The sequence below is a fragment of the Saccostrea echinata genome, unplaced genomic scaffold (assembly GCF_033153115.1).
Source record: "Saccostrea echinata isolate AGI-Se365-2 ecotype Australia unplaced genomic scaffold, CSIRO_AGI_Sech_v1 ptg000016l, whole genome shotgun sequence".
Taxonomy (NCBI): Eukaryota; Metazoa; Mollusca; class Bivalvia; order Ostreida; family Ostreidae; genus Saccostrea; species Saccostrea echinata.
In genome coordinates, this window is record NW_026889765.1 from 29,524,081 (window position 1) to 29,537,987 (window position 13,907).

Below are 13,907 nucleotides of genomic sequence, written 5' to 3' on the forward strand. Positions count from 1 at the left end.
GGAGTTATCAAAGAAATTAACGATTCCGTTTTGAGGATTTTGCATAAAAAGACCACGCCCCCAGATACACGACAGTGTGCCTTTTCAAAACCTCAAAAACTCTATCGACTCAAAAACACATCGACTGTAGGATCTCATTCATACCTTGCTAATTTAAATGAACAGCGCTTACATTTAAAGTTAGACCTTGTTTTCGTATACAGGAAAAGGAGTATTTAGAGTTTGAAGGTCTGCTGGAAAAAAAGCGTTTTGCCAGGTAATCAGCGCGGCATACATTTATCAGTGTTGTAGTGGGACTGTCCTCTTCCTATCTAAACTCTCTACATGGATTTTAATATTTAAATAGGACAAGCTGAATGTGAGTGTTAGCAGTGGACTTTTCTGCCTATCTTGGTTATCAGGGACCAATTGACACATTTACACAGGAAACCCTCAATGATGTAACACGTGGAGAATTGCGATCTTTATTTTAACATACTTTATTGTTTTTAACTGGACAGTTAAAAAAATGCCTTGAGAGACATGGGACCAAAACAACAAATATTGGTGTTCTTATTTAACCTGTGGTGGTGCGTTATTGCTAATACGGTAAGTGTTTTTAAACCACATGACAAAATATTAAACTTCACTGAATCATTAAAATATAAAACTGCTGTCAGCAAATATGCATCGATGCTCACGCGCAGTTTCTTTCAAACTCTGACAAAAAAAAATTCAGCTGCTAAACCACAAATTTTTCCTGTTTTTATAGGACAAAAATGTTTGATTTGAATATTTTTTATGCTAAAAAATGACAGAATGTCCAGCCTTCCCTTCCTAACGATCTGATTTTTAATTGCTCCAGATCAGGCATGGAATTATTACTCATGTGCACCGAGAAATACAGTTGAATATTTTCCCGACACGATTTTTTTACAGCTAATTGTGAAACGTCGATTACGTAAGACCAGTTTCATGACAAAAATTTGTAAACTAATCCCTCCCTCCTGGGTGGGAAGATTCCCTGATAACACGAAAAACGTTTAATGCAATTGTTTTCTTAAAAGGGGGCATCGCGTTAAAGTTGATGTGACGAATTTTGGTTTTCCTGAGTTATCTTATTTTCCAATTGTCCTTGCTTTATACAAATAGTATATTAGAGTTGGAATGACCATTACAGAGAAAATCCAAATGAAGTTTCATTGGAGGTTTTGACAATTTTGTCTTTTTTTCTCAAAACTTCCCAAGTAGGACATTAATACATTTTTTTGCACAAGCCCTGGTAATGCAATGTCATGCTTGGCTTCAGACATACCATACATTTTGAAAGGTGAGATGTATTAACTTTTTGGTTTAGTGCACAACTGAATTAAAATTCAAAGTGCAATATTTCGCCAAAAGATCATATCTACATTATTAAAAGAAGATACCAGAGGCTGTTTAAGTTTAAATCACTTGACAAAATCATCGAAGTGTACTCTTACAAATTAATTCTGGGTAACAATACAGTGTAGATTTACACTGTACAGCGAGGTAATGCGTTGGACTTCTCCAAATTGCAAGATAAGTACCGCGTATAAAAGACCATGTGGCTCAGTCGTACAATGCTCTCACGAAGTCCTTGTACACATTTTTCCCATAACCCCCGATTTAGCAGGTTAAATGTTTTATATGTCGTGTAAATTGCAACTTGTTTCTCGTATACAATTGCATAACTTGCATGCTTCGGTCACAATATACCGACCTTTTCTATGTTGGAGACCAAGAAAACAGTTGAGAGAATTTTAAGATACTTGTTTGTTTGGCCTGAAAATGCTTAAATATAAAAAGAAATCTACAAAACTTTCACTTTTAATACATCAACAATACAATTTGAGAGCAAAACTCTATACGCAAACTCGCAAATCAATTAAAATTAAGAAAAAGTCTGCCTCCTCGAATTAAACTCTAAATAATATCGCACAGTATTTAGAAATCTACCTCCTTCAATCGCTCAAATTTGCAAGGGTAAATACTTAAAATGCATTTTAATAATCCAATTTACAAGAGAAAATTCATTATAAAATGGAGCTTAATGAATCAGAATGGGAAAGGATTTTTAAAACCCCTTTCATTATAATCGTTATGCTAGCCATAATAACATTTAATCTTTATAGTGCAAGGTCAAAAAAAGACTAGGGTAACGCAATTAAATGCGGTCTTGTGGTTTTTGAGAAGAGTTATAAATACAACGCATATTTGCTTTCGGGGTTTGAATAATATATATAGTTATATCTGAGTTCAAGGGGCTAAAAATATTAAATATTGACTTCTACTTTTTCAATTAGCACTTACTAAGTAGATTATAACAATAATAAACTAACTTTATTAAGGATGTTACTGGAATTTTGTGGTTTTGATTTAAGACACGTACAGTGCTTATGTGTGTCGAATGACAATAGAAGGTTCTTATAGTTTTACTTTGCCAATTTCTCCATTTTTCACCAAGTTCTGTTGAAATAAAATGTGGGTTTTGTTTTAAAAGACGAGCACTGATTGGGTACGATTTTAACCACCTGCCGTCAAAACTATAGAGAGAACAATGATATTAAATACGATGACCTGATAAAGTTTTAGGACCCGAAGTTAACGGTCAAGTTATAGGGATCTTCAGCGACTGTAAACAGAATAGGCAAAGACATCGACACCACAATGATCTCCGAATCGAGAGCTATGTCAACATAGAAAGGTTGACTCTTCGACTAATTAGCTCATATTGAAAAGCCAGGTACCAGCCAAGTAAGAGCGAGGTAAAAAGAGGCCTTTTTGAACGAAGTATTTAAAAGGGGAAGTAAAGGAATGTCCTCCAATTACATTGTCTCTATTACAGAAAAATGTTTAACTTAATGAAACACCCCATAAAAATGTAAATACGGTTATCAATATTAGGGAAAGTGAAAAGGGGGAACAAGACAACACCGTAATCTGGCAAAGAAAGGAATGTTTTTAGACAAACAAGAATTTTAAATGCGGGTGCAGCTAGGTGTAATCTCTACTGATCCTCGTGAAAAAGGATTTCAAATGACTCTTTAGGGATTTACCAACGGACAAATGAAATTTTAAAAAGATGACAACCCCTGGACTCGTTCCCTGTGGTGGCGTTCCTCGAATGCTTGTCGTAATCTGGGCCCGTTGAGATAGCGTTTGAACAACAGCACATGCCTCCGTGCATGCAAAGACACCTTGGTTCTGCTTCCAATATTCTTTACTTTGTCATACTTTGTCAACATAGGATTTGGTGCGCATTTCCTCCCCAAGCTGTCCACGGAGATCTCATGTCGATATTATCATCTCATAAATCCGCCACACTTCTGGGCTATTTTTATGAAATTTATCAAGGTGTTATCTTTTAATTATCTTTGAGGGTTCGTGGATTCTGTGCAGCGTGGCTTCATTTGATGTAGATATTGTTTTTGTCTCTTGTTCAGATAGGAAATCTTGATTCAACACATTTTGTCAACAAAGTGAACAGCCTCTGTAAACAGAGCGGGACCACTTTATATCAAGTACATGTACCATTACGGCCTTTGTTTAAACCCCTATCCTTTAACAATGTCACAATTTTAGCAAATTTTCTATATTACCACAACTTGCAGACGTGTACGTAACCATTATGTAATGTCCTGTTTTTCAATCAGTTAATAATCGTCCTTGATTTTTTCTGTTTTAATCATACCATGTGTATACTGTGTTTCTTTTTGTCGACATTTGAAGATTTTTTCGACTCGGGTGATCTTGTTTATAAGGTCCACATTCATTTTATCCCTTAAAAAAATCAAACAATTTGACACAGAATCAGTTTATCAACCAAATAGTTGACTTCAAAGACGAATCCAAAAAACTACCCTCTCTGAAAACTTCACATAAACTCTCTAGAAAGTTGTTTATACACGATTTTGGTTTGATAGCGCCGACAAGAGAATTTAATAGACTTTATTTTCTTGGTTAAAATGGAATTCGAGTTAGATATTCCTCGTCATCGTAGACATAAAACATTACGTTTAAATATTTCTAATCGCTAACCAATACTGACACTTTGCAACTGCAATAAATTAATTTGACAACAACATAAAAAATATAATCTGCTCAGAAATATTTCTGAGTTCCTCTGCTGCTGTGAACTGCATTTTTTCTAACTATAAAAGGTACCCGGTGTACGGCAGGTATCAACAGGAGAACGCTCGCGACTGTTTACAGACGACAACAGATCGCGGTAATATTTAACTTCGTATCGGAAGTACAAATCTTTCCAAACTAATTACTTTCTAATGAACAAGCTTGACTGGTGATAAGAAATGTGAATAGACCTTAATATTTATTTAGGGGATAATCGGCGGACGGATAGTGGAAGCCTGTAAAAGTCCACGCACAACTCCGCGGCAGATGGCCGTGTAGACACAAGTCATTTGTTGGTTTAACCAATAGTCCCCATCCCATTGTTCCTTGTTTATCTTGGAGTTTTCCATTTTTGCAACAGCAGATCATATCTCGGAGCGCTGTATCCGATTGCAATAATAATATCACGGCTTTTAAATGGTCATTTTACTGAAGTTTAGGTCCGAGTAGAACGATATACATCGCTCGTTAAAATAGTAGTGATTCGGAGTGAGAGATAATCGAGATAAAATTAGCATTTGTTAGGAATAAATCAAATTAATCTGCCGAAACCCCCTCGTAAAATCTTACAATTTTACTAAAGATATACAGGGTGTTTGAAGTTCCGTTCCATTAGATCCGAATTAAACCATACTCATTTGCATAGATTAACCGTTAAAGCTCATTTCTAATCGAGTATCCCGAAGAAAAAATCTTCATGTGATCACCCGTTTGAACATTTCAAAAATAATAATGACCCAGTCTATAAGTAGAAAACTGGAACTTGCGCCTGTGTGGAAAATAACTTACATTTTTTTGCTTTACCCTAAATACTTTACAAAGATTAAAAGTGAAACAGAAAAATTTTGTTGTAAATCTATCAAAAGGGAAGATATCGATCATTACAATACACTTCAAACACATTAAAGGTGATAATCAAAAACGCACACGTCTTTGTTGTTTGTACCAAGACGGAGGCCCTCCAATGTAAATCCTGTTGTCGAGTTGAATTGTTGGATAAAGCATCAGACGGAATCAAATTTTTCGCTTTACAAATCTTTTGGGGTAGAACATATTTCACTTGCTTGAATAGATGTCTTTTATATAATAATCATTTGATCTTTGTATTAAGAAAAATATAAATTTTACATTTGAACGATCAAAACGCATTTGGCAAGGTAACAGAAAAAACATTTCTTTAACTGTATAAATATATGTAAAGATAACAAGACAATATCCGTTGTTAATTAAATATTTATTAATCATTGTTAATTACCTTCCTTTACGACGATTCTGGATGGGAATTACTACTATCTACATAAATCTATTGTTACTTGGGCACGCGTGGCACTGTAATTCAACCCCAAGACGAAACGCCCCATGGGACACATTAATACCAATAATATTGATGTAAGTTCAGATAAGATAGATATTCAATAAAATTTTGGCAGTCTTTAATAACTGAGCTGTTTTAAAAGATCCTGTCTTTAATATTTCTCATCAAGTCAAGTGTACGTGATGTTTTGAGAAGCCTCGAATAAATTGGCACTAGTCGCGTGATTACACTGATAGGAGGGTCCGTACTTGTGGGAAAATATCCTTGGTGCAACCTTAAACCTTAGAACCGATGATGAATTTACAATGTAAGAAAAATAATAAAGTTATCATAATGTTAAATAATAATTTATTTATGAAATAAATTTTAGGGATATTCAAGAATTTGAGAAATGATACATAAAGAAAGAGTGGTTTAGACTTCCAACTCGCTCTGACGTATCCATGGTATTCGAGATATTGATGTTCGAGATGCATAGGTTCAACTGTATACACATGTACACAACACGAACAAGGATAACCAAACATTAATGTTTAGCATAGCCTATAACAATAATTAAATGGATGTGTCTCTTTTTTGTAAGCTTTACTATCACAATTCTAATGTTTACCATGTTTCTTTTACCAGGTAGTTCTGCCAAATTTTCAACAACTTCGCGCCAGTTACCCGGGTTACAAACATCATGGCGGCAAATTCAGGAATCACCACCTTATCCAGGAGATTGGTTGCCGTTCAGATAAACTCCTGCACGATACAAGTGCACTGCGACTGTCCTATGCCCTAAATAAAATTGGTGGGGTTCACTCCCTTGGGAAAAGCCTTATTAGACTGTCCAAGTTTGGAGAAGACAGTGTTGTTGGTAGAGATAGACTCCAGTATATCTATCATCCTATAGCGTATGGCCCTTTCCTTGCCGATAAGTATGGATATCCTAGTGTCTCCAAACTGCATGAAATGGACCCCGTCCACACCAAGAAAAACTTCTGGGGGAAGCAGGGCATTCTCAGAGTGATAACCTACACACAACACTCTAATCTGCCCGTTGGACATGTTGCTTTGTGGGACTGTAATAAATTCTTCCAATCAAAAGACTGGATTGCAATGCATTCATTAATTACTGTGGAATTCTGGGAATCACCAGGTAGGTTTTACTTTTAAAAAGTAACAATTGAAAAATATCATTAAATATAGACTAATTTCAGAAAGAAAACTTCTGTCGCCACTTTTACTGAACTAAAGGGAAGTTGTAAAATACAGACAATAAATGCAAATGAATTCTAGTGCATGTTCATAAACTCTCACTTTTTGGAAGTTCTTGAAGTGTGTAATGGAGATGAATGAAGTTATAATCACAGAGTGAAGTTTAAATAGCCTCCTGTAAATCTGTGTTTGAACCATAAAAGACACTAAGTCTGCCAAAAAACCATCAGATTTATTTTCAATCAACAAAGAGGTCATGTCAAAAAGTATGACAACCACCATCTGCTTCTCCTCCAATTATTGAATTACAGTAAAGTTTGAAAGACTGGGTAAACAAACCATTGTAACTTTATGCAGCGTGCTCTAAATAAAACTATAATGTTCTTAAAATCAAAATTGATTTATCACAGAGAATTATTTTACACTTTAAAAACCAACAGCTGACGAGACTTAATATAAAATATTTAACTGGACTTAGCATGGTGAATCATGATTGTTAAATAAGTTGTGATACAGAAATATGTGCAAAGAACATTTTATTACATTTTTATATTTTTCTTTATAAATATTCTCTGCTTTCAGATTCTAACTGCAGTGGTGCATTGGAGCCACCAACAGTAACAGCTCAACACTACAAGCACCACAGAAACAACCAGTCTCATCATCCAATGAAAACCATCTATTCAAAAGCCTCTCAGATATCCAGCCAATTGGTAGCAAAAGTAGGCAGCCAATCAAAATCAATGTCAGAAACTGCTCCACAGTTAGGAACTCCCAGTTCTGTTCTTCATTTGAACAATAAATACACACAGCAACAGACAACTGATCAGTTGTTACATAATCCTTCATACAGAAGAAAGTTTCTGAAAAAGTATTTTCTCAGTAATGGACATTTACGCCACGCAAAACACAGAGGACTTGTTCTGAAAGAAAAGGGAAAACTAAAGTAACAAAATGTCCATCCAACACAACTGTAATGGTGCTATACTCTAGTCATCAACATTAAACCAAGGACTGTGTCTAAAAGCCAAATTCACCTTAATAAAGTCTAATTTAAAAACAGACTCAAGGGTAATCTAATGCAGCTATCTTTGACTTAAATGTCAACATCATCACTGGAGAACTGAATAAAATATCTGAGTGAAATCATTGACCATGAACTTCAGTTCCTTTCCTCAATCCTAAGGCATGTCATTTTATCAAAATCACCATAGAAACTCCTTAGTGTACATGATGTACATTTGAATTGCATTTTCTTTTCTTATATTAGATTTCCATTATTATGGACATAATGTTCTATGTTATGATGACTTGTGGAAATTAATTCCTTTGTTTTAATTCAGTACGTAGCATTAACTGGCTAGTCAAGTATTGTCTGTGAAAATGTGAATGTTTCTGAATGAAATGTTTGTAACTGTGGAGAATTCACAATTTTTACTCACATTGCCCTTTCTTATTATGGTCTTCTTTTTATTTATGTCTTCATGCACTTGTTAAATGCATTTAAATCATCATAAGTCAATAAATACACAAGAGATGATGTATATTTTTGTAAATTTTTACGTGATTACAAGCACATAGTGTTCCATAACCTCTGTAATTCACCATACATTAAGGATAAGGATTAATGTGGCATTTGTATGATATGTGATGTTGGAAATTTCTGAGTTGCTTCTAGATTAAAGTACTGTAGAAGTACTTTTTTCTGCAACTGTAGAAGTACTTTTTTCTGCACGATATTAATTTATGCTGTATACACGGTTACAATTTTTTTGTAAGTTTGCCCCAGTGTACGTAGAGTAGTGGCAATCTACATGTAAAAAAAAAAAATTCCGTGTAATTTCTACCCATTGATTCAACAGAAATTGTGATTCCACAGAATTAAGACCCTGTGAAAAAAAGTATGTTTACAGTAGTTTTAATGTATCCCTTTCCATCAGTTCTGAAATTATACTTTTGTCATATTTTTGTCTTGTCAAAAAAAGAAAAGAAAAACTGTTAACAAACAACTTCTTAAGAAGGACAAAAAAAAATTAGGATCTGTCAAAATGAAAAAAAAAATAATAATCTGTGAAATAAAGTATTAATGCTTGTATAATCCTCTCTCACTTTACATATAGATTGTTAGATATTTTTCTCTCAGTTTTTATATCATGCACAAACAAGAATCTTCTCCGAATTCATTGTGTTGCAATTAAACGTATCATTGACACTATGTATATAAGCTCATAAAGAAAAGAATATATTTGATTACATTATCATTGCTTGCTCTGAAAGAATTCTGTGACAATTTTATTGGCCAGTAACACAATCCTAATTTTGATTTAGATAAACTGTTTCCATTGTGATACACTATAATCTGTACTGGGTGCCATTGCGTAATTAAAATAATGATTGATAGGGAACGAGATAAATTGAAAAGAAGTGACTTAATGCTAGCAAACCTTAGTCCCTACCACTAACAGCACCTGCCTAGATTATGCAAACTGCATTTAGCTTGCATTCCAATATTTTTATGCAAATGTCTTGTCAATCCTCTGACTCCTTTACCTTCATAATGTCTGTTCATCAGAGCAGAAATATTTAATGATGTAATGCTTTGAAAAGACTAGCACATTTTTTGTAGTGTCTGAACATTTTAATAGAGTATTTTACCATCCGAAAGAAAAAAAACAACTTTTTTTTTTCAAAACAAGAAAATCTGAATTTGTCCCACTCTTTGTGTTTTAGGTAATACAAGTTACAGAGCATTAATTTTTGTTTTCTATGTCCCTGAACAGTCAAGGTGTTTTTGAATGAGAGTTCTTGTGTCTAGCGAGTGAGAGGGATTTAACCATTTTTTTTGGAAATAAGCTCCTCAAAGAGCATATGTGGATTATAACTACATTAAATTTTTGTTAAGCTTTTATGTTGTGATTTGACTATGAATAAAGAAACATGAAAGATGAATGCTGTTTAATTTTAAAAAACAGGATGTCAGTAATCTACTAATGCAAGAATCTTTAAATGGAGGGCACAAATCATGTGTTTCAGGAGGGAAATTAAAGGAATCATTTATCTGTATGATTGTAGGGTAAATCTCATACTTACTCAAGTCTCTATGTTGTTGTTTTGATTATTTTTAATATTTTGTTCAACTGACATTATCAAAGGTTTTAAATAAAACATGGGTTTAAGCAAGTCTAGATAATTCCAACTAAAGGGAATTACTTTTGCTATTTAAGAAAGTCACGTCTTGTCCTTGTCAGGAAACACACTCTCTGATTTACAAAGCCGCTTGATACATGTATCCAAAATCTTAATGCCTAAGCAGCCTATGGAGAAATGGAAGTCTAGTACCTAAAGGTTAATTAAGCTGCTATAATTTGATCACAGCCTGAGAACTGTAAAGTAATCTAATAGTGTGGTTGCATTAATATCATGGGAATAAAAATTTTTGGTTTTGACAAAAAAAAATAAAGTTTCACTGATTTATGGATAACAACTTTGTCCTACTCTACCATTAGTAAAATCTAATTTGTAGTTAAGTTGATTACCTAATGTTGTGGACTGGATCAACCACATTAACAATGAAAATTGGTATTCAGATGAAAATGATGAAACCATAGTATGAAAATAATGTGACAGCATTTAAAAGATGAAGCCTTGTAAGATAATTATAGGTCACCCACAACCCCGACAAAAGGGATAAGCCCTTTTTTTTAGCAACTTCAAGGTCAGAAATCAAGTTGACAGACACGGTAATACTCTAAGCATCTAACAATTACTTGTCTGAAAAATTTGCAACAGCAAAACAAAACCATTCTTAAGACCAGTTTAGTTTCACTATTTAGCCAAAGGTTTCTATAATTAAATCTCAGAAATCATATAAAGAGTTTTTTCAGTTATTGATATACATGTACCATACAAAAAAAATATATACATTTACATGATTCAGTATCAAGATATAAAGCATACCAAATACATTAACCAGGAAGCTGAAGATATAAGAATGTTTGATTTTCACCTATATTTATCTATCTGCCTATATCTGTACAGAATTCCTCAAACAGTTGTTAAGATATTTTGATCATAGGAACCAGTGTAAATTAGGATGAGGAAGAAATGATCAGATTTGGAGACAGACCTCGTATAAGATATGGCTACTGTGATTTTTTTCCTTCTACATCCACAAATGCATGTAGTTTACACAATTTTTCAAGACATTATCAAGTTTCTAATGAAATCTGGAGAAAATGTGTCTTGTAGGAGCATATGTTTTCCCCAGAAAGAGGATAGATACAAAACAAGAGAAATAACTCTAATTTATATATACTTAACCAAGGTAAACAGAAGCAGCAACTTTTCATTTTTAAAAAGAATAAATCTGATATTTCATCCCACTTTGTCTCTCTTCTCTCATTGCATAATGATCATAAACTTTGCTACAAGGAATGAGAAGACTGACACAGATCGTATACAATGCACTGTTACAGCAACACAATCACCTGCCATGCTTAGGAAGAAAATAATAAATATAAGGTAGTTCCTAGCAAACTGTTGTAAGATGTCTGTCTTTTTATCAATATTTCCACTGGATGTCTGAAATTTCCTTGGGAATAATCCCCCATTATCAGGGATCCAGGACGTCATCTGAACCAGAAAGCCAGATAAAATCAGACTTACCTTTCCTCTTCTTCTGATGAGCTGCTGGTATTATGTTCTCTTTGACTTAAAGCACCAATTCTGATAGAAACTGCCTCCATAAAGCTTTCCCTGTCAAAATCAATGAGTTTTGTATAAATATATTGAAACAGGTGTCACAAGTTAATGTGCAGTATTTCCATATATATACATGACTGTATACATATGATGTCATGCTTTCAATGACCTTATTAATGTACAAGAAAATTTTAAACTTCAAGATGAAAAAAGTTTTTCTTATTCTAAACAATGTGTACAAATTTTCCTTTTGTAAATAAAAACTGTTAAGTCTGCAGGACTATTTACCCCTTCTTTAAAAAAGAGGGATAATCCACCTATTTAGCAGAACTATCACAAGACACAATTAAAATGCTCACCAACACTAAAAGCTCTACACCAAAAAAAATTAGTCTTTAGTTTCTCAGGCCAAAAAAAAAATTAAAATTCAATGAGACAGACAGGCCTTTTTTTTAAGTGTTATATCTTTTTTCTTGTCAGTCAATAAAATGAAGATATCAATTGATTCTTACTTTTTTGTAATCTTAAATCAATTAAAATATTTACTTAACTTTAAATAATGTTATTCCAAAAATTTTTATTTAAAGTCATAAAGTGCCATTTTCAAAATGATCTGATTAAAAAAAAAAAAAAAAAAAAAAAAAAAAAAAAAAAAAAAAAAAAACCTTTATAAAGAAAAGGGTTACATGTATAAATTACTTGAAAAAATAGAAAATTGAGTTATTTCCCTTTTCAATTTGTCAATAAAATTGAGTGTTCGACCAAATGCAGCAGTGTCTGAGAAACTAAAGATTAATTTTTTGGTCTTTATGCCCCAGACTTCAATCTACATACCAAATTTAAAATGCTTTTGGTATTCCACAGTATATTTGAAATAAACCTATGTATCATGCTTTCAGTACTTCATTTACATCAGTATACTTATTTTAAAGTATATTTACATGTACATTTATAATATTTACAGTATTATCTTGTAGGCATCAATCAATTTACTTTACAGCATTTTGCTTTAGGCATCCATCTTCTTATTTTACAGCATAACATATGCTTTATACTTTATAGCATTATGCTTCAAAATCAATCCACATCCATGTGCTGTGTAGCGCTTTATGAGAGACATCACGAGTCAGAAATCAATCTATCTGCTTTCATACATTACAGCTTTATGCTTCAGACAACAATCTAATTGGTTTAAGCTATATGCTTCAAGCATTAATCTATCTAATTTTTCAGCTTTAAGCTACAAACATCTACTTACTTGCTGGAAGATGAAGACCTTCTGAGTAGAACACATTCCTCACACAGTAAGACATCACGTGTGTACACACTGTACATTCTCTTTTTCTCATTATTTGTAAATCTGAACAAAATATCAAATTCTAAATAAATCAAGTAAGATACATATTGTCATAGATAACACTTTTTAGAATAACCTATTTCCAACTACAAGTGTAAATCATTATCATTCGTATTTGAGTAGAATGTATAGTTTCAAGTCTTTACAGATGTTAAAAGTATGGTATGCTGGGAATTATTTTTTCCCAAGTGGACACATGAAAATACAGATGGAGTGTCCTTGATGGTAACCAATGAAAAAACAAAAGGCACATAATCACAATGCATACCTGAGTCAGACTGCTCCATCTCTCACCAATGAAAATTCATTGAGACCACAAATTCAATAAAAGGCCATATACTCATAAACTCTCAATTCTAGTACTTTGACTTTATGGCCTTGTTGTTCTTCAGAAAGACTAGACATTCCTAGGTAAAACTTTGAAACCCTACTGTGGTTCTACCCTGACTCCAGGAACTAAATCTATAAAACAAATCTAAATATAGGGAGCCTATATGAGAACTACAGTTTGTCTACCAATAGCCCTGATGTTTTGCAAAACAAAGTTTTAAAAGAATATTTTTGGGGCCCTTTTAATGGTCCCCTTTATTGTGGCAACATATTTTATGTCAACTCTACATGAGGATACTTTCTTGTCATTTTAAAAAATTGTAATCAAGCTACTTCATATTCATCAGAAATTTTTCAAGTTTTTCCTATATAAAATATAATCCCCCTTCAATTTTGCCACAACTTTAGTTATGGGGACCATGTTTTGAAACACCTATAAAAGAAATAAATCAAGCATCATTAAACTTTTCTTTTCTGTGATGTGATGTTCTGATACTTACTGAAAAACTTTAACAGGAAAATCAGCAGTTTTGGAGTCACTATTTCAAAGAAAAATCAATTCAAGAATAAATGTCATTGTACATTGTCATCATACATAATGGGAATTAATGGGATAGGTCCTTAATAATTTTTTTCTTGATAATTACCTTTTTTCCTTAATAATTTTATTAATATAAGATTTTTATATTTACCAGTCAAACAACTTCACACAGGAAAGGCATCTCATGGCTTGACCAATGACTGACTGAAAGAGAAGCACACGGACAATAGAATACTCTCAATTTAGATACAGACAGAGGGTTTGTATCAAATCTATAGTTCCCATGAGACTGTAGCTTTATTGGTTTTGTCTACAGGAAGTGTGCAGAA

At 33.1% G+C, this 13,907-nt stretch overlaps 2 protein-coding genes across 4 annotated transcripts in view; one reads left to right on the top strand and one right to left on the bottom strand.

The window, feature by feature from the left end:
• The window catches only part of LOC133188647 (anaphase-promoting complex subunit 4-like), a 42,029-nt gene that overhangs the window by 10,956 nt on the left and 17,166 nt on the right, over nt 1-13,907 (bottom strand). For all 3 annotated transcript variants that reach the window (XM_061324152.1, XM_061324151.1, XM_061324153.1), the window contains exons 21-24: nt 13,730-13,782; nt 13,538-13,576; nt 12,609-12,710; nt 11,315-11,404 (exon numbers count right to left, since the gene is read on the bottom strand). In XM_061324152.1, coding sequence (XP_061180136.1) covers nt 11,315-11,404; nt 12,609-12,710; nt 13,538-13,576; nt 13,730-13,782 — 284 coding nt within the window. The remainder of the gene's footprint in view (nt 1-11,314; nt 11,405-12,608; nt 12,711-13,537; nt 13,577-13,729; nt 13,783-13,907) is intronic.
• On the top strand, nt 175-7,905 carry LOC133188649 (uncharacterized). The gene is made up of 3 exons (XM_061324154.1): nt 175-588; nt 6,077-6,590; nt 7,232-7,905. The coding sequence occupies exons 1-3, from the start codon at nt 523-525 to the stop codon at nt 7,597-7,599; spliced, it is 948 nt and encodes a 315-aa protein (XP_061180138.1). The 5' UTR covers nt 175-522; the 3' UTR covers nt 7,600-7,905.

Bases quoted from the DNA above. Each gene is read 5' to 3' on its own strand.
- LOC133188649 (XM_061324154.1), top strand. From the start codon at position 523: ATGGGACCAAAACAACAAATATTGGTGTTCTTATTTAACCTGTGGTGG. The intron at 589-6,076 runs GTAAGTGTTTTT...TTCTTTTACCAG, and splicing joins GGTGCGTTATTGCTAATACG to GTAGTTCTGCCAAATTTTCA. The intron at 6,591-7,231 runs GTAGGTTTTACT...CTCTGCTTTCAG, and splicing joins GGAATTCTGGGAATCACCAG to ATTCTAACTGCAGTGGTGCA.